This window comes from Erpetoichthys calabaricus, chromosome 3 (assembly GCF_900747795.2).
Source record: "Erpetoichthys calabaricus chromosome 3, fErpCal1.3, whole genome shotgun sequence".
Classification (NCBI taxonomy): Eukaryota; Metazoa; Chordata; class Cladistia; order Polypteriformes; family Polypteridae; genus Erpetoichthys; species Erpetoichthys calabaricus.
Window position 1 is genome coordinate 207667935 of NC_041396.2, and position 25202 is coordinate 207693136.

The following is a 25202-nucleotide window of genomic DNA, read 5'->3' on the forward strand; positions in this document are numbered from 1 at the left end:
GTCCCTGTAACATATAAACACACAACACGAATAACAACAATGACTGATAAACTGAATGCTTGTGAACTTGAGTCCGGTAATAAAGAAACTGTCCTGAATGCGGTTGCCTGAATTAGTGAAAATGAGTTGTTTGATTTTCCCCGGAAATAATGGAGCAGCCTCACCGTGAATCCTCGGTGCGTGGTGGATGATTAAGTCTGACCCCGGGGTCTCTCGTGATGAGGTCCTTGAAGCAAGTCCGGCAGATGGAAAAACAAACTGGATGGAAATGCGCGATGTGGAAAATAACAGGTACAGGTGGCTCGTGGTCGTGAATGTGAAAAAAATCTCCTTCTCTCCTCTCCTCTTCCTTCTCCTCCTGCTGGCTTAAATAGTCCTGTGACGGCTGTGATTGATTAATTGTAAACAGGTGTTTTCCAGGTTTGTGGCTGTGGTCTCCTTCCATCATCGACGGCATTAACTGATACACATAAACAGTAAACGGGACAATGAAACGAGACGCACTCAGAACTGACATTTACAACACTATGTGGCCCCGCCACATCCCCCCCCCCCCCCCAACCTTGGACAAGGGAGGGCCGAAGTACGGCTTGAGATTGGCCACATGGATTGTGTCTAGTTTGGAGTCAGTGCCGATACCCCTTTGAAACTGGAAATTAACTGGACCTGTTTGCGATATGATTTTGGCTGGACCTAACCATTTAGGCGCTAGCTTGGCGGAGAACCTTTTGCTGGCATCCGAGAGATGGTGAGTTCTAATCCAGACCAAATCACCCGGCTGAAAGTGCGCCTCCTTACGCCGGTCATTATATAACTTGGCATGTCTGGATGTCAAACTCACCAACCTCTGTTGGATTCTCCGCTGTAATTCCTCCATTTTAAATAAGTTATTGTAACTGGTGGTTTCTGGACTAGGGGCTCTGGGAAGGAGTCGGTCAAGCGGGCCCTTTAGCTGTCTGCCCAGCGCAACCAAAGCAGGCGTCTCACCTGTGGCTTCATGCACAGCGGTGTTCAGGGCAATCCTGATGGCGTTCACCCACATAGGAGGCGATCATGTTCTTCAGGGTCCGGTTCACTCGCTCTGTCATGTTAGCCTGGGGATGGTAAGCTGTTGTCAGGTTTTTCTTCACTCCCCAGGCTGTATAAAGTTCATCTAATACAGAGCTCGTGAACTGTGGACCCCGGTCTGAGACGATGTTCTTCGGCACCCCTCAGTGGGTGAAGATTTCGTTCTTCAGGATAGAGCAGATCTTGTTAGTTTTGGCATCCGTTAAGGCAAACAGCTCCACCCACTTTGAAAAATAATCAATCACCACCATCAGGACGGTCTTCCTCGAGCTGGTAACAGGAAATGGCCCCATCAGGTCGACTCCCAAAGTCTCCCCCAGTCCATCCGCGATTGTCGATTGTAGAAATCCTGCCCGTTTACCAGGTGGGTTTTTGAGCTGCTGGCAGGTGATGCACTTCATCACGTGGTGGCAAACGTCTTTCCGGACAGACGGCCACCACGCAAACCCCAGGATCTTTAATAAAGTTTTTGTCCTTCCAAGGTGACCACCTAAAGGACTGTCATGATAGTAGTTTAGAAAGTCGGGGATGAGCTCTTCCGGGACCACTAATTGGTGTTGCAGACCCCCAAGGGAGGATGGAGTGGTCCTGTACAGAACCCCCTGGAGGTCCACGAAGTGTCCCCGGTCGGTACGCTGCTGTTCCAGTCCCTCCCTGATGCTCTGGCAGAATGGACTGGTGGCTTGTGTTTGAGCCAGGTCTTCAAGGCTCCTTGGCAGAGGGAGGATCATCTTCTTTGCCTCTGCCAAACACACCATCCCCGGTGGCTCTGACACCCTGGACAGAGCATCAGGCACGATATTGCCACAGCCCTTCCGATAGGTCACCTTGAAAGTAAAGTTCTGGAGGCGTAGTACCCACCTGGTTAGACGGGAGGAGGTCTTCGGGTGATTAAATACCCAGGTCAGAGCGTGATGGTCTGTGTACACTTCAAATTCAACCCCCTCCAGATAGTGTCTCCATTTTTCCACAGCCCACACGACAGCCAAACACTCTTTTTCAGCTGTCGAATAATTGAGCTCAGCGCCGTGCAAGGCTCGAGAGGCGTAAGCAATGACGTGTTCAACCTGGTGGATTTTCTGAGTGAGCACGGCGCCAAGCCCCAGGTTGCTGGCATCTGTTTGTACCTGGAAAGTGAACTGCGGATCTGGCTGGGCCAGAACGGGTGGCTCTTGAAGGTGGCTCCTTAGTTGCTCGACCGCGTCCTGGCACTCTGTTTTCCACTCCCACGGGACATCTTTTTTTCTTAAGTTGTTCAAGGGAGCCGCTGTATCAGCCATTCGGGGAATGAACTTGTGATACCAGCCCACTAACCCAAGGAAACGTTGCAAAGATTTCAAATCCGTGGGCGTGGGGTAGTCTCGGATGGCTAAGGTCTTCTCGGGGTCTACAGCGACCCCCTCAGATGAAAGAATGTGCCCGAGGAAGCGTATGTGGGGTTGAATGAAGGTACACTTCTTCGTGTTCAGCGTAAGGTGCGCTTGATGTAATCATTGGAAGATGGTGTCCAGGTCCTGGAGATGTTGTTTAATAGAAGGGGAGTAAATGATGACGTCGTCGATGTATACAAAGCAGATCTTGCCTATCAACCCCCTCAGGACTTGTTCCATGAGCCGCTGGAAGGTGGCCCCAGCATTTTTAAGCCCAAAAGGCATGACTTTGAACTGGAACAAGCCTTCAGGGGTGATGACTGCCGTCTTCTTCTTACTCCCCTCGTCCATCGGCACCTGCCAATAGCCACTGCGGAGGTCTAGTGTGCTGAAAACTGCAGCTCCATGCAGTGACTCCAGAATCTCATGAACCAGGGGCATGGGATATGTGTCCAGACTCGTCTTCCCGTTAACCCCCCTGTAGTCCACGCAGAAACGATAGGTGTCATCTGTCTTCTTCACGAGGACCACAGGGGACGCCCAGGAGGAGGAAGATGGTTCGATTATTCCCTCGGCGAGCATTCGATCAAGGTGTTCTTTAATTATGCCCTTCTTTAGTGGAGAAACGCGGTAGGCTCGGTGCCTTATTGGAACTTCGTCCGAGGTGTGGATCACGTGGGTAACTCCACGGGCGACTCAATAATTTCTCAGTCCACACCTCGGCCCACTTCTTCAGCACCAGCCTCACCTCTTCGGGCTGTTCCTCCACAGGGGCTGCCGCCGAGGTGCTTACGTCACTCCTCACTGCCGCGTAGAAGCCAATGAATTCGGAGCCCAGATCTTCTTTTGATTTATGTATGAAGTCGCATACCCCTTCCCCTGGCACCATATACCCCCTGGGACTGAGATGGATGGTCATCCTCATGGTGGTTAAAGAGTCCAGCCCAAGGAGTAACGGGACGGACAGGTGCCGGTCATCCAGGACATACGTATCCATTTCCCAGGTGGTGGAGAGTACACTGTACCTCAAGGGGACTTTGCTCAGGGCCCTGTGTTCACTCCCATCTGCCAATACAAATCGGACAGACGGGGCAGATGTTAAGTTGTCTGTCGGTCGGCTAATCTTCTTCACACATGCTTGAGCGGATTAAGGTGTGATGGCTCCCTGTATCCACCACCGCATCCACCTGCCACCCCCGCAGCTTCACTGGGACGATCAGGAGGGACGTACTCGTTTGCATGATGGCGAGATCGGCTTCCGAGCGGCAAGGTTTGGCTCGCTGGGGTTTTAGGGGCTGGGTTTCTCGTGTACTGGCTTGTACCTTGTTCCAGTACGTTTTTGAGTTTCCCCAGTCCCGTTCCACTTGTGAGCCCACCTTCACCAGGTCTTCCACCGACCCCACAACCCCCCTGAGACCCCCAGCTAACCGCGGATTACAGGCATTAAGGATGCGGTGGACCACCTCTTCTTCAGACATAGCCGGCCGCCACTTCAAACACAAAGCCCGATATTCATAGGCGAAGTCCCGGATGGATTGCGAAGGCAGTTGCACCATGGATCGCAGCTTGTCCTCCAGTTCGGATTCATAATCTTCCGGAAGAAAAGCCGCGAGGAAAGATCGACGAAAGGATCCCCAGTCTTTAATGTTCTTCTTGGCCGTCAGCCACCAGCTCCGCACTGGCCCTGAGAGGGATGACCCTATCACCCCCATAAGCTCTTCTGGGGTTAAAGGGTTAACAGCCAGATACGCCTCCCCTTCTTCCACAAAGTTGAGGACATCATCAATGTTATAAGGAGCCCCCAACTTGGGAAAGGAAAGGTGCACCCCAGGAACAGAGGGCCGATTGATGTATTCACCCCCCCACGAGACCCGTACGGCGTTGAATGACAGGGTGACTGACGTAACGTCTGGAGACTCCTTCGGACCTCCTCCTGAAGAGTTTCTTGCCAGCGTTGATCCCGCCTCTGGAGGCACAACACGATTTCCCGCCCCAGGAGTTGAACTTGCTCATTGAGGTATTCTTTTATTTCCTCCTGGGAGCTGCTGATGCGAGCCCGCAGGGCATCTTCTCACCCGAGCGCACTTTCAGCAACCTCGCGGACTTTCTCATCCAGCCGGGTTAGTTGTTGTGCCAGATCTTCCCACGGAGGCGAGACATCCTCCAGGCATTCCTCCTCAGGTCCATGGTGATCTTCGAGGTACAGCGACTGCAACGAATCCACCACCTCCCGCACCGCTGAACACGCTCTGACCGTGATGTGCCGTGCCCCGGCTACTCCATCATCACACCACGGCGAAGCAATGGTGTCGTCCTGCTCGGCACGCACTATAGACATGTTAAATTGGGGAAAATGTTTAAAGGCAGACAGCGATAGATACTTATTAAGATTCCTCAGAGAGGGCACCACTTTATGTAACGGCCGACCCCTTTACCCAGCCAGCAGCTACACTTCCAAGACCTGTGGCCTGGATGATTTACTGAGAAATAATCTAATTATCAAGCCGTACTTCTAACCAATTAAACTTTTCCCCCACAATCGACGATGAAAAGATAAGTACACAACAACAGGATGTAAAATTTAAACGGATTAAATGTATTAAATGAAACAAGACATGCAAAAAATAGAAACATATAAATATCCCTCCACCCCAGCAACAACAAGACACCACCAAATATAAATACAACAAAAACCCTCCCTTGTCCCTGTAACATATAAACACACAACACGAATAACAACAATGACTGATAAACTGAATGCTTGTGAACTTGAGCCCGGTAATAAAGAAACTGTCCTGAATGCGGTTGCCTGAATTAGTGAAAATGAGTTGTTTGATTTTCCCCGGAAATAATGGAGCAGCCTCACCGTGAATCCTCGGTGAGTGGTGGATGATTAAGTCCGACCCCGGGGTCTCTCGTGATGAGGTCCTTGAAGCAAGTCCGGCAGATGGAAAAACAAACTGGATGGAAATGCGCGATGTGGAAAATAACAGGTACAGGTGGCTCGTGGTCGTGAATGTGAAAAAAATCTCCTTCTCTCCTCTCCTCTTCCTTCTCCTCCTGCTGGCTTAAATAGTCCTGTGACGGCTGTGATTGATTAATTGTAAACAGGTGTTTTCCAGGTTTGTGGCTGTGGTCTCCTTCCATCATCCGTCCCCCTTTACGGGGACGGCATTAACTGATACACATAAACAGTAAACGGGACAATGAAACGAGACGCACTCAGAACTGACATTTACAACACTATGTGGCCCTGCTACAATTTTACTCCTTGTACTGTTTCCACTTGATTGACTGATGACATAATTGCATGGATAAGCAGATGTACAGGTGTTCTTAGGCATTTGCTCAGTGAATGTAGTTTAAACTTCTGCAAAAAGGAAATGACCTACACTGACTCCCAAAGAACAGTCTATACTAACGACTACACTGGGAAAGTGAAAAACTACAGTAAACAAAATGGAAAATGGTGCATTCGCATTCAGTGATCAACTTTATCTGCCAATGCTTGATACTCTCATTTCATGTATAGGAGGTTTTCACATGAGTTCGTGAAAATAGCACGGACTTGTAGTAAATGATTTGCGGGTTAATGTGGACAAAGGCCGTACATCTGTTCTTGTTCTCTTAGACTTGAGTGCAAAATTTGACACCACAGACCACAGATACTTTTAAAAATCTCCTTACACAATAGGTAACTTTTCCAGCAGCATCTTAAATTGGTTTCAGTCTTACTTAACAAGTAGAAAATGCATTGGTAGTTGAGGTGATTGCAATGCATTGCTTGCATTGGAGATCCATTATATTATATATATAATATATAATAGCATTCTGAAGAAAAACATCCATCCATCCATCCATTTTCCAACCCACTGAATCCGAACACAGGGTCACGGGGGTCTGCTGGAGCCAATCCCAACCAACACAGGGCACAAGGCAGAAACCAATCTGACAGCAAGACATACACAAACACACCCACACACCAAGGCCAATTTAGAATCGCCAATCCACCTAACCTGCATGTCTTTGGATCGTGGAAGAAAACCGGAGCACCCGGATGAAACCCAAACAGACACGGGGAGAACATGCAAACTCCACGCAGGGAGGACCCAGGAAGCGAACCTGGGTCTCCTAACTGCGAGGCAGCAGCGCTACCACTGCTCCACTGTGCCACCCAAAGAAAAACAGATGCAGCAGCCAGAATCTTAAGTGGAAAAAGAAAATTTCCGTACATCTCTCCAGTTTCCGCATTATTACATTGGTTTCCCGTGTCATTCAGAATCAACTTTAAAATGCTACTAATAGTTTATAAAGCCTTAAATAATCTTGCTCCGTCCTATATTTTGGAATGTCTGTCCCCCTACACTCTAAGTCGTAACCTTAGATCTTCTAATGGTGATTTGCTTATAATTCCAAGAGCCTTTTTGCTGTTATGCATCTAAAATCTGCAAAAATTAGAAATTTGCCAGAAAATACTGTGAAACATTTTTAAAAAACTGCTAAAAATCCATTATTTTAATTTGGCTCTATCGCAGCTACATTTTAGTTGTACTTTTAATAGACTATATGGGCACAGAAATTATCATATTCTTCAGGGATCTGCTATCTTAACTAATCTCAACTTTTCTGTGCTGGCTTTTCCGGTTCTTGATCGCTGCTACCACCTGATCAAGGCACTATGCAGCCACCTGTGATGATGGAATGAAGGCAGCTGCTCCAGCTGTCCACCAGACTGACTTCATCAGATCCTCTCATATGCATCCTGGGAACAAACAGGAATGAATTAAGAACATTTATGTTATGTAGAATGCCCAGTGGGGACTGAGTGGTCTTTTGGGCTTGGAACCCCTGTAGATTTTGTTTTTTTCTCCAGCATGTGTGGATTAGCAGAATGCAGCCTGCTATAGCCCCCATCCCCCATTCAGTTAGATGAAGGCATCGCCTTGCTGCTATCCTCATAGTTCAAGTCTCTGTTGAAATGTTTACCTGGCAACGCGTTTGTAAGGAATTGCATAGGTAATGAAATATCATGATTTGAAATACATACATTTCATGTGTGTTCTGTATCTATAACGATCTGTGTAAATATAGAAAGACAGAGGAAATGCAAGGCAAGAAATGCTGAACACACGACTAAAACAGAAAATGTTTTCATATGTTATAGTAATAATGACATAATTTTGACGTGAAGTGTGGGATGTGTGAAGCCCAAATATCCAAGAAACACTTTCATAAAAGGTAACAAAACAAGTATGCTTTTATTCAAGAATAAAACCAAAGAAAAAGAAATGGCTTAATTGACATGTTGCTGAAGCCCAACTATCAGTCAGTACAAAATAAAAGACACTTGCATATTTATGTGTTTGTGTGTTTCATTTTCAACCAGTTGTCATAATTTGTAACACTGCTCTGTCATTGATCTGTGCAGATGGCACAGTGGATAAACTAACGTTCACCAATGATGAGATAATAGGTTCAAATCCTGTGACTTCTCTGTGTTTAGCACTTTGAGTAACGAGCTGCTATTATTGTTACTATTACAGTATATAACAAAAACATACATTTGATGTGAGTCTGTAACATCCTATGTAAATTTATGGTACATGTAAAAGATGTTACTTTTCCTTGCACATGGGCATTCATATCAACATGTCATTTGAACAATTTTTTTTAATCATAAAACTTACCGTAGATACTCGCGTATATGTCGAAAAATTTATGCCTTAAAATTCATTCAAAAAAACAGAATCGACTTATCCGCGGAGCAACACAATTAATTGTCCATAGAATTTGGGTAATGACATTGTACACTCAACGCTTCACGGTGTTAAGTCACCGGTCATCTGCTGTTTCCCATGGTCTTTGAAATAATTATAAGCCAGCAATACTATTGCTAATTAGCTAGTTTTTTTCTAATTTCATTAAATAATTCTTTAAACTGTGAAATACCTGAATTTGAGCATTAGCTTTTGCAGGTTTTGGATAACAAACATACCATTAGCTGCCACGTGCAACCAGATTTGGAATCAAAAGAACCAAGGCAACGCACGCTATCAATGCGATGCAAGTGCAGCCCGCGATTCAAAAAATTTCTCTACCTCCCTGTTTGTCTCGTCTGACAGTAGCTGAAAAGCAGCATCAGGAGACAGCAGCCTGAAGTAGTCCAGCAGCGGGTGATCTGTCGTGTCCAACAGCAAGCCATGCTGTCTTGTGAAGTCCAGTAGGTGCATCGGCTGCGCGAATGCGTTCAGCTGGCAGCCGATCAGCTGGCATGGCATTGGCTGGTGTCCGATCAGCTGATGCCGGCTTCTCACTCTCTTGCTCGATTCCTGATCACTGTCAATAAAATCCGATTCTGAAAAATCAAGAGTTCGACTCAGCGATAATGTGCAAAACATCGTCTGCCGAGTGTTTTCTGTTCTACATTCGCTTCGCTCCCTTGTTACATATTGACACCATCTTGCCTTTGTTTAAATTTGTTTACATTTAGCAACTCACGCACACGCTAGGATTAGTTGCCTTGTCAACGAGTCTAGCATTTCTCCAAGCACAAAGGGAATGCCTGTGACGTGACAGTGAGTTTCGTCACCATTAACAGCTGATTGTCGCCCTCTGTCTCTGCCTACCTGTTTGTCACGTCTGACAGTAGCTGAAAAGCAGCATCAGGAGAGAGCAGCCTGAAGTAGTCCAGCAGCGGGTGATCTGTCGTGTCCTACAGCAAGCCATGCTGTCTTGTGAACTCCGGTAGCCAGTTCAGCTCCCACGGATCAATGTCTGGGGATTCCTCCCACGCGAACCTTGCCATAGCTGCATTGGCTGCGCGAATGCGTTCAGCTCGCACCCGAACAGCTGGGGCGGCATTGGCTGGTGTCCGATCAGCTGATGCCGGCTTCTCACTCTCTTGCTCGATTCCTGATCACTGTCAATAAAATCCTATTCTGAAAAATCAGAGTCCGACTCAGCGATAATGTGCAAAACATCGTCTGCCGAGTGTTTTCTTTTCTGCACTCGCTTCGCTCCCTTGTGACATATCGACGCCATCTTGCCTTTGTTTACATTTCGCAACTCATGCACATGCAAGGATTTCACCCTCTTGCTCGATTCCTGATCACTGTCAATAAAATCCGATTCTGAAAAATCAGAGTCCGACTCAGCAATAATGTGCAAAACATCGTCTGCCGAGTGTTTTCTTTTCTGCACTCGCTTCGCTCCCTTGTGACATATCAACGCCATCTTGCCTTTGTTTACATTTCACAACTCACGCACACGCAAGGATTAGTTGCAGAGTCAACGAGTCTAGCATTTCTCCAAGCACAGAGGGAATGCCTGTGACATGACAGTGAGTTTTATCGCCATTAACAGCTGATTGTCGCCCTCTATCTCTGATAGCTGTCAAGTTTTACCCTCGACTTATATGCGGGTCATAACAAATTTTGTAATTTTCGGCTTAAACAATACACTCGACTTATCTGCGAGATCGACTAATACGCGAGTATCTACGGTAATTTGAATGATTTTTTTATTCAGTTTTATTATTGGATTCTTGAATAAAAAAAAATGTTCAAATGAAATGTTGATGAGAATGTCTGTGTGCGAGGAAATAGTAACATCCACCATAGACACTGCAGTGTCTGTTTGCTCAACAAGACACCAAGAAGAAATGATTGAGCTGCTTTTGTGTGCCTGCTTTTATACCTTCAGCGTTAACTTCTTCACATTATACACTTCATGTCAACATTTTGTCAATTATTACTATAACATGAAAAACGTTTCTCTTTTAGTTATGTGTTCAACATTTCTTACCTCACATTTCCTGTCATCCTATATTTATACAGATCGTTGTATTCCAAATAACAATATAATAATATTTACCCTATACAATTCCAGACACCTTACTCCCAGCTCTGAGAATTGTCATCTGACTTGACTTCAACTGCCTGAGTGATTGACACATTTGCAAAACATAGACGCTGCTGACGAGGTGCATGGGAATTTAAGGAGGCATTATGAATATTTTCATAGGCTTCAGGGATTCTGTTGTTACGGGTTGGGAGCCTTAACAAGTGGGACCATTAAAATCAAGCATCAAAATGTCACTTGAGCAATAAGTGCTTCATCAGCAGTAATTAACTTCTCATTAAGAAACTGGGTTGGAACAAAAACCTGCAGCCACTGTGACCCTCCAGGACCAAAATTGCCCACCTCTGTATTTAAGGATGCTTGTCTTCTACATGATATTTATCTGTTTTTACGATTGTTCAGATTAATTAGATTGTATTTCTTTTCTTTCTTTGTTACTTATTCTTTAATATTATTGCCTAATCTTATTTGTTTCTCTTTTCTTATAACTTTCTCTTTGACAATTTGTAAAGCACTTTGAGCTACATTGTTTGTATGAAAATGTGGTATCTAAATAAATGTTGTAGTTGTTGCTGTTGATGTGTTTGCATATTAAGATGCAACAGAAATGTCAATAGTCCACTTTTGGAAAATTATGCAGGCCCACTCAAAATTAGCCATCACCTAACTGTTGCAAAAATGGAGCTTTTTGTCTGTTCAACATCACTCTACCATGCAAGATCAATGCTTCTCTTCACTGGCCATTTCCTAAAATTGAATTGGACCTAACAGCAAGTTTGGGCCCAGATAATATTGTGGGCTTCTAAGCAAATAGTCTTGAGTACAGTAAGTCTTAACCTTCTTATGTGTTGCACTATGGTTTTGTCTATGTTTTTAAGCTTTTAAAGCAGACTCCATATTGGATGACTAATGTTATGCTGCTGTGTTATGTTCTTTGCATACTATACTTAAAAAGTGAAATTTCACCTATGGGGGATCAGGTGAAGTTTTTTGACTTTTGGGTCAGGAATCTCAGACACTGTACTGATTGCTGCACAAAACTGTAAAGCAAAACACCTCTGATCTGGTATGTAGTGCTTTCTGGGAGGCAAACCCAAGCAAAAGTGCAATGCAACCTAATAATGCAATCACAAAATGGTGGTTCTACAAACACACACTTAAAAATAAACTTTAAATAAAGTTATATTAACTTGCACTTAAATTATTAACACAAATGTCCATGTATTAACATGAATATTGATTCTTGCTGCACAAGAACCCTAAACAATGCAGGAAAAATAACTCCCATGGAGCAAAACAAAATTATGAACTGACTCAAAAAATGCCAAGTGGTGTGTTTAAAGATATTGTTAGATTATTTAAAGATATGTCAAATCTCAAAAATATGTTTTTACGCTTTCTTCAAATTTTAAAATGCAAATAGATTCATCCATTTTCCAACCCGCTGAATCTGAACACAGGGTCACAGGGGTCTGCTGAAGCTAATCCCAGCCAACACAGAGCGCAAGGCAGGAACCAATCCTGGGCAGGGCCCAACCCACCACAGGACACACACACACACCAAGCACACATACTAGGGCCAATTTAGAATCACCAATCCACCTAACCTGCATGACTTTGGAGTGTGGGAGGAAACTGGAGCACCTGGAGGAAACCCACACAGACATGAGGAGAACATGCAAATTCCACGCAGGGAGGACCTGGGAAGCAAACCCAGGTCTCCTAAATTTGAGGCAGCAGTGCTACCACTGCACCACTGTGCTTCCCATGCAAACAGATATATTTTTAAAATCATTTTTGGATAAAAATGTCACAAGGCAAAATAGATAGATAGATAGATAGATAGATAGATAGATAGATAGATAGATAGATAGATAGATAGATAGATAGATAGATAGATAGATAGATAGATAGATAGATACACATGATGGTATGAGAATCAAATAATCTTTATGAATGCAAAAAAATATTCCAACAATATATAGCTTTAATAAACCAACACTGCAGGAAGGGATGAACAATGGAAGAATGCAAAGTATCAAAATAAACTGCACAAATAAAAACCCTGCTGTCCCTCTCCAAACCACCTTGCTAAAGACCTTTTCTCCATTCAAGAGTATTCAAGAATGTAATATTTTGGAAATTACATTTAAGCTTTCTACAGAAGTTCCAATTTAAGTTCAAGCCCATGAACTGATTCACAGTTCTGTACTCAATTACTCCTTTCTGGCTGCCCATGAAATTCTTTCACATCTGATCTTGGTTTAGCCTGGGCTAACAAGGCAACTCTTTTTTTGTCTATCCTTTTATAACTCAATTCATCACAATTTTGCACTATGTCTTGATCTACCCCTTATGCAAGCAAGCCATGGTGGCACTTACGCCAGAGAAAAAACACTTGCCAGTTGAATGACTTTTTATTTATACAGGACTCATTGATAATCAATAACAAATTTGCATGTACCAATGAGAGATAGTATTATTGATATTTAAGTTGGTTCAGCAAATATTAACTCTGGGTTTTGAATATTTATTCAATCAATATTTTTTGACAAACCTCAGTTCTGTGTATTATATATATTATATATTTTTCTTATGCATTTGAAATCCACCTATGCACTAATTTTAGGAAAAATGGTTCTAAAAACATAACATCAATTTTCACTGTTACATGGACAGCATTTAATGTACTGATCAATAAAACTTTCTTCAAGTGTGTTTTTAATTAATAAAGTGAGTTAGTTAAAAAATTTAATACATAATACCCACTTTTAAATACAGAAAAAATAGAAAAACTGTAAGTGGGAGGAAATACAGGGTGGCACATGGAAATGGGAAATTTTCAATTGACATTCAATGCAAGAATAAACACATTATAAAATACATTTAATGATGAAATGTATTGTACAGCATATGCAATTAATGATAGTAATCAATATTCATTCAATATTCATTTTATGATTTGAAGAAAACATCATGAAGGTGTTGTCCATTTCTCCGTACACATTCTGACAGCCTGTTGTGGAAATTCTACATTGCTCAACGTAACATGTCAAGAGGAATGCCAGCGATTTCCTCTTCAATCCTCCTTTTTAATTCAGCAATGGTTGCAGGACGTGTGTGGTACACTTGGCTTTCAAGATGTCCCCACAGAAAAAAACCACAAGCTGTCAGATCTGGGGCTCTTGAATGCCATGGAATGTCACCATTGCGTGAAATGATGCACCTCCCAAACAATCGTCAAATAGCTGCCATCGATTGTAGGGCAGTATTCAAAGTGGCTCCACCTGGGGTCTTCTTTTTTACGGCTGAACCCTTTTCACACACCCATGTTGTAATCACATGAGCAGATGGGACATGATCATGACAGCCTAACTGGTAATGAAGCCAAAATTCCCTTTGCGCAGCAGTCACACTATCACCATTCTTATAAAAGGCTTTCACAGTGAACGCTCATTGCGCACCACTCCACTGCTCCTGCATAATTAATGGCAAGGGGTTGTAAACGAGGTCACATTGGTTCCAAACAACTGCCGAAGGCCCAGGGTCACTAACACCTTCATGTTTCCCTGCGCTACTCTGTACAATGCACTGTCCATTTTTTATTTACAGGACCTGAATACTAGTTTTCAACCAAATCAGCATGAGACTTTAGAATTACCTTTGACAATAGTCTATCATTTACTATTCTGTTTACTGTACTATCACACAGCCTGTGTGATAATACTACAGTATGCCTCGGCCTGCTGTATAGTCATTATGAATGATGTCAGCTGAATCCCACCTTTAGCATGATGATTAGTGTGTGTGTAATGTGTATGTGTGTGTGTGTGTGTCTCTATTTTTAGAAAGAAATTTTGCAAAAATGTAGGACAAACACAAGTAAAGAAGAAGAACAAGAATAAGAAGAAATTTCTGAAATTGAAGGACAACAACTGAAGTTTTCCCCTGCTTTCAATGAAGCAATGACTGCTTCAGAAACTTTAAAGTGATATTTAGATATAAACACCAGGGAAAAGGATTGCTAAGTGGAATACATAAAATGGAAAAAGATTTTAAAAAATAGAAGTAAAAGAGCCTCAGCAGATGAAATAATCATGTTTTTTAGGGGCTTAAAACAATTTATTTCTAGAAAACAATTTTCATGTGTTATAATAATTTTATATTTCAGAATTTTATATTATCACTAATTTATTACAAAAACACTATGTTTGTTTAAGAGAAAACATTAAACAATATTTTTAAACACAAGATTTTACATTTTTCATCTTATACAATGTTAGACTTTTTTCCTGCATTTAACACTTCTTTTTAGAGAATCTGTAGAAAATGCGTAAAGGTTTTTCACTTTATAGGGGGAAGATTAAGGCATTACCTTACAATGCATTGTACAGTAGAGTTGATTTTAACATAACATAACATAACTTTATCAAAGCCACCTAATTCAAATCAGGGTTATGCAGAATTTACTAAATCAAGACAATTAAAACCATTATATTTCTAGTCTGTAGTTTATTTAAAATGTTTATTATTAGAAATATGAAGTATGAACAGATAACTCCTGTACATACATTTTACATTGACTTCCAGTTCATTTAAGGACTTATTTTAAGATTCACCTTCTTACTTGTTATGTTATAGATGGTTTTCATCCATAGAACCTGATGACCGTGAGAGCAAGAAAATGTTTTTTCTAAAAATTCCAGAGATAAATACAACTATTGTATATGATCAAACCTTTGGCTACACGGTCTCAAACTAAGGAATTATCTGGCTGGTTGTATAAAAGATTATTCATCAGCCATAGAACTTTAATTAAATTTACTGCTTCCATCTTATTATCCTTATTAGAAGCATTTTTGTAATAAGATTTGTCATTTGGTGATCATTACCAATCCTTTCTCATTCTAAGATTTTTTCTCAGTATTCTGCTGTGACACTTGGTACTACTGGGAACCTCAAACATCACTTTACCTTGCAAAAGACAGGTGACCCCTTGAGGTTTATTTTCTCAGTAGAATGCTGTTAACAGGAATTTCTATTTTCTTTCCTTGTCCGTCTACTGGCTATATCCTTTATTACCTTCATTTTCTGTTATCATAATTTCAAATATATTTTAACCAAGGTTTAAGAATCACTGCACTAATTAATCGTTTAATTAGTTATCTGTTTCATATGTAAACAGTTTGGTTGTGTACTCTATAGAACCAGCATTATAGTTGTAAATTTGTTGACATGTTGTAAGTGTGTCTATAGTAAACAGCACTGCATAAAAGTAAACTGAATTTAATGTCAGGCTAATTACTGAGTCTGAATATACCACATATAAATAACTGTGGGCATAAGTATGACCTATGAGAATTCCTACATTATTCAAAATTCTACAAAGAAGTTTCCTGATCTTGGCAGCCTTGTAGTGAAGTGTGGATATATATTTTATATTTTTGCCTGTGTTTCCTGACATAAATCCATCTATAAACATTTGCACTTTGAGAATTCAAGCTTTGATTAAAAACTTATACTCCAACCAATATAGGTAATTCTTTAAATTAATACTGTGGTCAGGTTATTTGAACATTCATATCTGATTAAGGTACTTTATAGTATTGGAGCCTACATATGGAGAATGCATAAATTTAATACATAATGTATAGTTATGACATAGTGGATAATCAGTGAGGGACTGATAATGTAACACAGCACAAGTGCCACCAAACCTATGGCGAGGCAAGCTGCAGTTGTGATCATGAATATAATCCTTGTTGGTTCTCATTTGTTACAGATAAAATCAAAGTTAACAAATATATTAAAGACCCTACAATGATTAAATCAGGATGGTTAGACACTGTTAGGGTGTGCAGAGAAAAGAAACAATTATCTGAAATTAAATAAATTGGAACATTTTTACTCTTAGGGAAACAATTTTGATTTACATTATTTGTGAAAAACAGAGTCAGTCTTTGATTTGGAAACTGCTTGATAAACAACAGTATATTGGGAAAGCTTCTGTTCCTTTCCATCACAGTGATAACTCAGTCAATTTTGAAGTTATTTTCGGGATGTCAAATTTAGTCACAAATCAAAGAACACAGCAGCATAGGATGCTGTGTTATCTGAGTAGGAACATGTGAAAGTATTGGTTAACTCAGGTAGATCCTGTATTATTGCAGTCAGGGCTAGATTTAAGGCCTTCAGAAATGAAGCAAAAATAAACTGTAAAATACATTAAAAGTACATAAAAGTAAAGCAAAATGTACATGTTTGCTGAAATTAAAACTGTAGATGTTCATGTTGCTAATTCCTGGTTAATTTAATTGAAGGTGACTTGTTCCATGCACAAGAGAGAAAATGAATCAAGTCTTCTTGACACACTGTTTTTCACTGAGGGATTTTTAATTCTTTTCAGATGAGAAAAAGAGTGGTCTGCTCTAGTAATCATAAATGTTAAAAATAACTGCAAACTGCACACTTGGCAATACACACCATATCCTGTCTTTCACCATGGTATCGGGAAGATCAATCTGACTAAATTACTTTTTTCCCTATCTAATTAAGTTAAAATGAATAAACAATGTAACTGCTGTAATTCTCCACAGAGACTCTTGTTCAAAACAACATACAAATCAACTAGGTTTTAGGAAACTTGTGAAAACTAGACATATTGCTTAAAATTTACTCTTAAAAAACTCGAATGCTTTTTGGGTATCCTTCTGTCCTGGTGCTCAAAATTTTTGTGTGATGCAGTAACAGTTTTCAAATGTGAATGGCACTCTGTGCTCCTCATTCATGAAAATGAAGCTGATTTTATGCTAAATAGAATGGTCACATCTCTAAATGTATTGTGTAAAATTTTCTATGCTTTCTTGCAGTGTTAGTGTGAGGGGCGTCTCTTGATGGATTTTCCTGAGAAACTTAGTTTACATTTACTGTGTCCATGTCGATTAAGCTGCAATATTCTATAAAAGCTGGGTACATGAACACCATATATCCGACAAAATGATGCAGATAATACATCTCCTATTTTATTTAACATTTAACTGTGCTACTGTTATTTCAAATAATAATCAATATATATTTCTTAAGTTAACACAGTGAACATTTATACATATATATATATATATACGTAATTGCAGTAAAAAATATAATTTAATATAAGATGTTAATAACATGAAAATATCTGTGGCCTAATAGTTGAATTAGGAGAGTATGAGACTGTTATGTTGTTTTATTTTATATAAATATCTGAAAAATAAATGTCTTTTTGGTAAGCAGTAGCAAAAACATAATCTGCAGTATTTAACACTTATTGTTAAGTTATATATCTATCTATAACGCACTAGTGAGGTCTCATCTGGAGCATTGTGTATAGTTTTAGTCTCCATTTAACTAAAAAAATGTAGCACCTCAAGTGAAAGTGTAGAGAAGAGCAGCTAGGCTGATTCCTAGACGGGGAGTTATAAGCTGCGAGGAGAGATTAAAAGACTTAAAACCATTTCTGTTTAAGAAAACTGCGATTATAAGATGTCACATGATGTGAGCATTTAAAATTATGAAGGGAATTAGAACAGTGGGTCACAGCTGTTACTTTAAACAAATTCTTCCAACAAGAAAACAGGGACATAGCTGGAATCTTGTTAAGGGCATATATTGCACAAATGCTGGAAAGTTTTCTTCTCACAATGAACCACAGACACATGGAATAAATTACCAAGTAGTGGGGTGGAGAGCAGGACTTTGGGGACCTTCAAATCTCAACTTGATATTATTTTAGAGCAACTAGGTGAATAGAATTGGTGAGCTTGTTGGGCTGAATTGCCTGTATCTGTTACAACTGCTCAAATGTTTTAATGTTCTAAAAACAAGAAATCTTTCAAAGCAAATCATTCGGAATCTATACATCAAAACAGAGTTTGGCTGTCATAATATACCTTTGGAATTCTCACCAATAATCCCTATGTGAGATAATAATGACTGCTCCAGCTATGTTTGGCCAAAGGTAGAAGTAATAAAATATGGATTAATTGATTTTATCCTTAATGGGTTTCCCTTTTGTTTCTCCTATTGCCAAAAATACAGTAAATTTCAAGTGAAAAAACAGCCCATAGGAGACAGCAGTAATACATGACTGCTAAAATAAAGTCAAAGTAAAAAAAGTATTAAAAAAGGTCACCCTGTATTGAGTTTAATGATGTTTCATTAAAAGAATGTTGAGAAGCTATCTTGGCAAGGTGATTGTCTGCATCTACACAGTACTGGTAAAATCTTTTACTATTTTTTATTAAATAAAGTTATTTGATGCATATTATAGTTATCAGATTTCATCTTCATCTAATAGAGTTTCTATCAGAAACACACATTGTTCATTCTTTCTGTGTGTCTTGAAAACACCCTAATGTAACAATTGAAGCATTTGACAAAATGATTCCAGGTGTGTCAGAACCTAACAATAAGAACAGCAGTGTAAGTGTGGAGGCAAAGCTAATTGCTAACAAGAAGCATCTGCTCAGAAGTAAAATTCATTGGGTTATTCTGTACAATAAGGTTTAAAGATCATGCAATTAGTCACGCTTCTTTTAATACTAGGTGTGTTTAAATGTTATTTATATTCTAAAAGCAAAAGCATGCTTACAATCTACCTAAACCTTTTAAAAGCAGAATATTAAACATTAAAAGTGGGCAGCACAATTGGGCAGTACAAAACATTGCTATGCCATGGATATAGTGTCCTGGGTTTTATCCAATGTCTGTGTGGAGTTTGCATATTCTTCTTGTGTGTGTGGATCTTCCACAGGGTATTCTACCCCCTCATGCCCCCACCTTAAATTTCCAAAAATATTCTGTTTAGGTTGACTGGCAAATTTTCAAATTGGCCCTGTGTAGGTGTTAGTGTGGAAGTGAGTAGAGCTGTGATCAATGGGTGCCCTCTCAAGAGCCATTCCCTGCCTTGCACCTAGTGCTGCTGGGGTAGGTTTTGGCCTCTTGCAAACTTGAATTGATTTATCAGGTTTAAAATTGTTATGTTATTGAATATTAAGTGTTAAAAATTTACTTTTAAGTGCATACTTTTTGGTTTGGATTTCAAAAGCTAAATTTAGCCATAAAGTTTAAATACTATATCAATAGATAAAGTGAGACAGACATAAAATATATTATAGAGATGTACATATGAACTAAACCAAAAACATCACAAATATTTACTACTTATATGCTTGCTAATTCACTTTTATCACTCGAGTTTATTCTTGGTAGGAGGCTTTAATCCCTGCTATTAAAAAACACATACTGTATACCACTTTATGACAGCAGACATTCAGTTACACCATTTAATATTACTATAAACCACAAAAACCTTCCAAATTTGTAACAGCTACACAATGCATACAGTGTAACTCCAGTATATTTGTTAATGACAATAAAATTGCAGTAATTATAAAATATTAACCTAAGCATTTGCTAGACATATATGAATGAACAAAAATGTATAACTTACCTCCTGTTCCATTTGATGTGATTGGGGAGCTGGAGAGATTCGACTTATCCAGTTTGGAACCAGGTGTATCACTGCTGCCTACTCGATTATTAGGACTTGCTAAGTCCTGCATGTCCATAGACCTGTTGAAAAAAAATATTTATGATATAATTTGTGTCTCTTATTAACATTTTAACATTTTGATTATAAAGACAATGTCACCTTTCAGTTTTAGTACAGAAATTACTTCTTTCTACACATTAATCTTCATAATTTAAATCTGAATTTATTCAAATGATATAGCATTGCATGAATGACTAATAATCTAAGATGAAATCTACTAAATCACAATATCAACTATTACTAAGATGAAACTATAATATAGCATTCTCTTCAATGTAATTTTGAATGTTAAATGTACACTGTATCGTCTAAAATATAGCCTATACAGTACATTAGACACTTTTGGAATAAATTCTTAAAATTACTAGCTGATGTAATACCTTTTTAGATTTCTGGGATTTCAAACACTAACAGCCCAAGAAAAGAGGTAACAAGTTTTAAAGCTACATAAAAAATATTGTAGCCAACAGGAATAGTAATATAAACAATAAGCATAGGCAACACATGAGATTATACACGACATGAACACGACTAGGAGCATGTGTTGATACAGCACATTGCCACACCCACCACATGATAAACCAACTCAGGATCCCAGATTGGGATGTCATGTGTAGCCATGCAACAGGTGACACCTCATCACCACACAAGTTCAGATGGAATGGAACCACTGTGAGGTTTTTTTGCAGTGGCTGGAGTGCCAATTCTGCCACCAACCCCCAAGTTTTCCCTGCAGGTTGGAGGGCCTACTTGCAGGGCTGGATGCAGATTAATGTCATACCCAGGACGATGACATTATACATAGTACATAAAATATCTTGACTTGGTAAAAGAATCTTAGTAGAGGAGATAGGAGAACTGAGCAAATAGCTGCTCAGAAACAATGGTTATTGAACCACATGTGCAGTACACATAAATACTTGTAACAAAGCACTTTCATAGAACATAGTGCCTCAAATCCATTATACTACCAATTGTAAGTTTCTCTTTGGTTGATGTTTGAAAAATATAACAGCTTACATTTCTTAAGAGGCCATTCATTCTATGTGCATTAACTTTTCTCAGCAGACTGATTTACAGTAATAGAATGTTCTTGTTTAGAGTGGATTGCTGGATCACTTTCTTTCTTACTCTGCTATCAAAAAATCAACTCATAGCTCACCTATTCATATTTGCAGATTTTGTGTTAAAATGTTATTTGGGTAAAGGAAAAGCATATTAATGGAATGTTGTCATCTTAAAATGCTTGAACATGCTACACAGTATGCATTGTCTACCGGTATTATAGCAAATAATTACAGAGATAACAATGTTTTAAGCTGCATGGTCTTTGGTTATTCAGTCTCTAGTTTTCACTGATGCTCACTTGTCCTATCTCTCATTTTTTATCATGCTCACTTGCACCAACTATCCCCCTTCAAACAATTGTTCATTTCAGACTTCTCACTTTCTTTCCTCCTTATAAAGTCCTTATTTCTTCTGTTTTCTCCCACATCAAAACCCAATCTCTTGTTTGCTTCCTCACACAGTCACTCACTTTCATATGCTTGCTTTCTTCCATCATTTCTTCCAACTCTCTCACCATCTTACATATACTTACCAGGTCATTTCCTCAGTCAAAAGATGGTTTACTGCACTTCATGGAGGTTAATATAGTATACTAGATGTGTACCTTTACATTTAAGGATTACTTAATTAAGATTCTTTATACAGTAAAACAAACACCATATAGGTGTCACCAACACCTCTTCCAGCAACAACCCAAGCTTTTCCTAGATGGTCTCCCATCCAAGTACTGGGCAGGCATGGACATGCTTAGCTTTAAATGGATGACCGCTTCTGAAGTGCATGTGGTATGGCTATCCCAAACCTATCCATGCCTAATGAAAACTTTTCAAAGTTTTAGTGCTCCTATAGCAAATTGCACAATAAATTCATCGCAATTTGTGCCTTCACATTAAATAAACAGATACACTCTGCCTCAAAAATGTAGCCCAGTAAAACATGAAATTAAAAACATATGCACTTGTTTTAAAAACTTGCCATTTAAAAACAAAATGCTGCTTATTGTTTTTTTTTAACATTTAATTGTAAAATGGGATAGTTTAACTTAAAATCTACTTTTGAAAGTCTCTGCTTAATTCGTGTTCTCAGTAGGGACTCTCTTTGTTGTTCTGTTGTGGTACACAAAAGAGGGAAATCTGAAGTCTCAGGTACACATCTCGCAGCCCACCAGCAATCACATCCAGTTCAAAGCTTGTGTAGAAAGCGCACAATCACTTTGTATCTGCATAAGTTTTTTTCCTACATTTCCTCCAGAATCCCAAACACTTTTTATTAGGTTAACTGGAAAACTGTAAATTTACCCCGTGTCAGGGAAAATATATGCATGAATGTTTTCTATGATGATTTCTGCATTGTGCCTGATGTCACACACGCGTGTTTAGGAGACAACTAAAGGGCTTGAGTATGTGTAATTCCACACAGGACCAGGGGGTGGCGAAGTGCACTAATTCTCTCTCTCAATCTTTTACAGACCATTCTAGGGAAATCTCACCCGGCTCTGGAGCAGCCAATGACGTCACTTCCGGCTCCAGTCCTAATGACATCACTTCGCCTACTAGCCTTTAAAGCTGCCATCTTGTAGATAATAAGTCAGTTCTGTTTTGGACTCGATTGTGTGAACATGTCAATGTTTTTGCAACAGTTTTGCAGCCAGGAAAAATTATACGGGTGGCTGCCCCAAACCTTCGTAATGTCTGATGGTCATTCTTCTTACACTGAATAATCCCAGTATAGGCTCTGGCCACCTTCAAGCATTGTAGTTAGATGGAGTGGGTTTGATGATGGATAGACAGAATTGCTAATGCAGTGATGGATTCAGTCTAAGATGCTGGCTGCCCTGAAAACAGAGGCTTAATTCATTTATATAGTTAGTTAAATATGGCTGGACTAGCCACTCTTTAAAGTTGGTATGATACTTCATCTTTCCATGCACTTTAATGAGAAGGAAGTGTAAAATTTCTCAAGGAAAAATTCCTCAGGGGTGAATCCAGCAGAAACTTGCTTCTTCCTCTAAAATTAGCACTATTTCTAATTTGAGCAATAACTGGGCAATTGTGGTGGCTGGAAGGAAAGTATCGCAATCTTAGGGCCATCCATCCATCCATCCATCCATTATCCAAACCGCTATATCCTAACTACAGGGTCACAGGGGTCTGCTGGAGCCAATCCCAGCCAACACAGGGCGCAAGGCAGGAAACAAACCCCGGGCAGGGCACCAGCCCACCACAGGGCACACACACCCACACACCAAGCACACACTAGGGACAATTTAGGATCGCTAATGCACCTAACCTGCATGTCTTTGGACTGTGGGAAGAAACCGGAGCACCCGGAGGAAACCCATGCAGACATGGGGAGAACATGCAAACTGAAGCGAACCCATGTCTCCTTACTGTGAGGCAGCAGCGCTACCACTGCGCCACTGTGTTCCCCCTTTAGTGCCATCTATTTCCAAATAATTCACAAAAATATGAAATTTACTTATGTTCAAAATCCTTTCTTAGTACAACGTTTTAGATGTCTTAATGATAAATAATCATCATTAATAGCAAAAGCTATGGAGAATATGGATCTGCATTATCTGTTGCATTAGGTGTAAGGAAAAAGATATGAATTAGACAGAATTTAAATATCTAAACTAACCATGCTGTTTTTCGAATGACTTTGGTGACTGTGGTTTACATTTAGACAAGCTTTGGAGAACTTGTGGTTCAATCCCACACAGCTTTAACATGTTAAGGATGATTAATTTCATTGTACATTTACTTTACTTTGCATGATCGTGTTCAGCTAATCAGTCTTATGACCCTGACTCGAGGGTTCATCCCTATAATTCCAAACATGAATTCATTCATTTAGCAGTCCCAAAACCTTGTAATACGAACAGCATATGAATATATTTATTTAAGTCACAAAAATCAAACAAGAAAAAAAAAGTAATAATACACTATTATTACAAATGAACACTTATTATTGACAGAGGCCTTATTTTACATCAAATTCTCAACTAAATCATATTTACTTGATATTTAGAAGAAGTCACCTACAAAATGAACAAGCACTTAGATTAAAAAAGATGACATTCTAAAATATTAACAGCTAAAAGATCTTTACCACCAGATGTATGGTCTCCTGTTTAAAACACCCACAAGATATGGCAGGTTTAGCCCTAGGTACTGCAGGAATGTGAGAACTTAATGAAACATTTCAAAATCAAACTGCAACATAATTTTGATATTGATCCAGTGTGTCTGATTCTCTGATTAAGACAGCATTGCCTGAAGACTGCCAGGGCAGGTGGCAGTAGTTGGCTTACAAGTTGTACCCTGCCAGAAGAGCCAGGAGGTAGAATGGATATTGTCTGAAGGACCTGGGGTCTCATTTATAAAATTTTGCATTGATCTGAGTGTTAAAATATGTGTACGCTAAAAAACAAGAAAATGCATATGTCAGATAATAACCTGATTCACACAACTGGTTTGTAAATCTGCATACATGAATGTGCTTTGAACACTGATGTAAATTACCTTCTTATGTTGGCAAAAATATGTTTTATATATGTACATCCGCACCCTAATAAAACTGAATATAGTGCCTTGAAAATCGGTTAATGGCTTCAAGAAAAGCATGCAGTGAAGGAGTGAAGCTTGGCTGAGATATTTTTAACTAGTCGGTCAGTTCTCTGAGAAGTGGCAACAGGTAGCCTGTACAAAATGATGAAAAAACAAAAAGTTCTTCTGACTTATACGCAGCATTGGCCCTCCTAAAAAGGTTCTAAATAGTTTATGCTTCATATTCATCACTTTGAGGTTTAATATGTTTGTCATGTTGATGCATATTATAATGACACCTTCCTGATATGAATTACTATACACATGATTCGTCATTTAGTTGGTTCAGATGCATTTCACTACTTGATCAATGGTCCGGTCATGTCAAAGCATAGGGATGGGTCAAAGTTACTTTAAATATATAGAGATTTTCTCAAGTTTTGCATGGAAAGTTGTGTATGCAAATTTTGGACCTGTTGTTGGGTCTACACAAGTTTTATAACTCTGTCCTCTGGTCATTTAAGGGCTAACCAAAAATCAGAAGTTCAAATTCACCAGGGCCCACTAAATGGAGCTCTAGTCTAATTCCCTATAGCCAAAGTAAGCTGTGCATCACCCAAACACTGGAGTTTGACCAGGGACTTGACCTCAGGAACGAGTTTAAAGCTGCCTCAAGGCAGAAATGTAGTCACACCT

General features: G+C 39.8%; 1 protein-coding gene across 19 annotated transcripts in view; it reads right to left on the reverse strand.

The window, feature by feature from the left end:
- Positions 1–25202, reverse strand: part of eya4 (EYA transcriptional coactivator and phosphatase 4) — a 300443-nt gene that overhangs the window by 89191 nt on the left and 186050 nt on the right. For all 19 annotated transcript variants that reach the window (XM_028797736.2, XM_051924949.1, XM_028797738.2 and 16 more), the window contains one exon: positions 19789–19910. In XM_028797736.2, coding sequence (XP_028653569.1) covers positions 19789–19910 — 122 coding nt within the window. The remainder of the gene's footprint in view (positions 1–19788; positions 19911–25202) is intronic.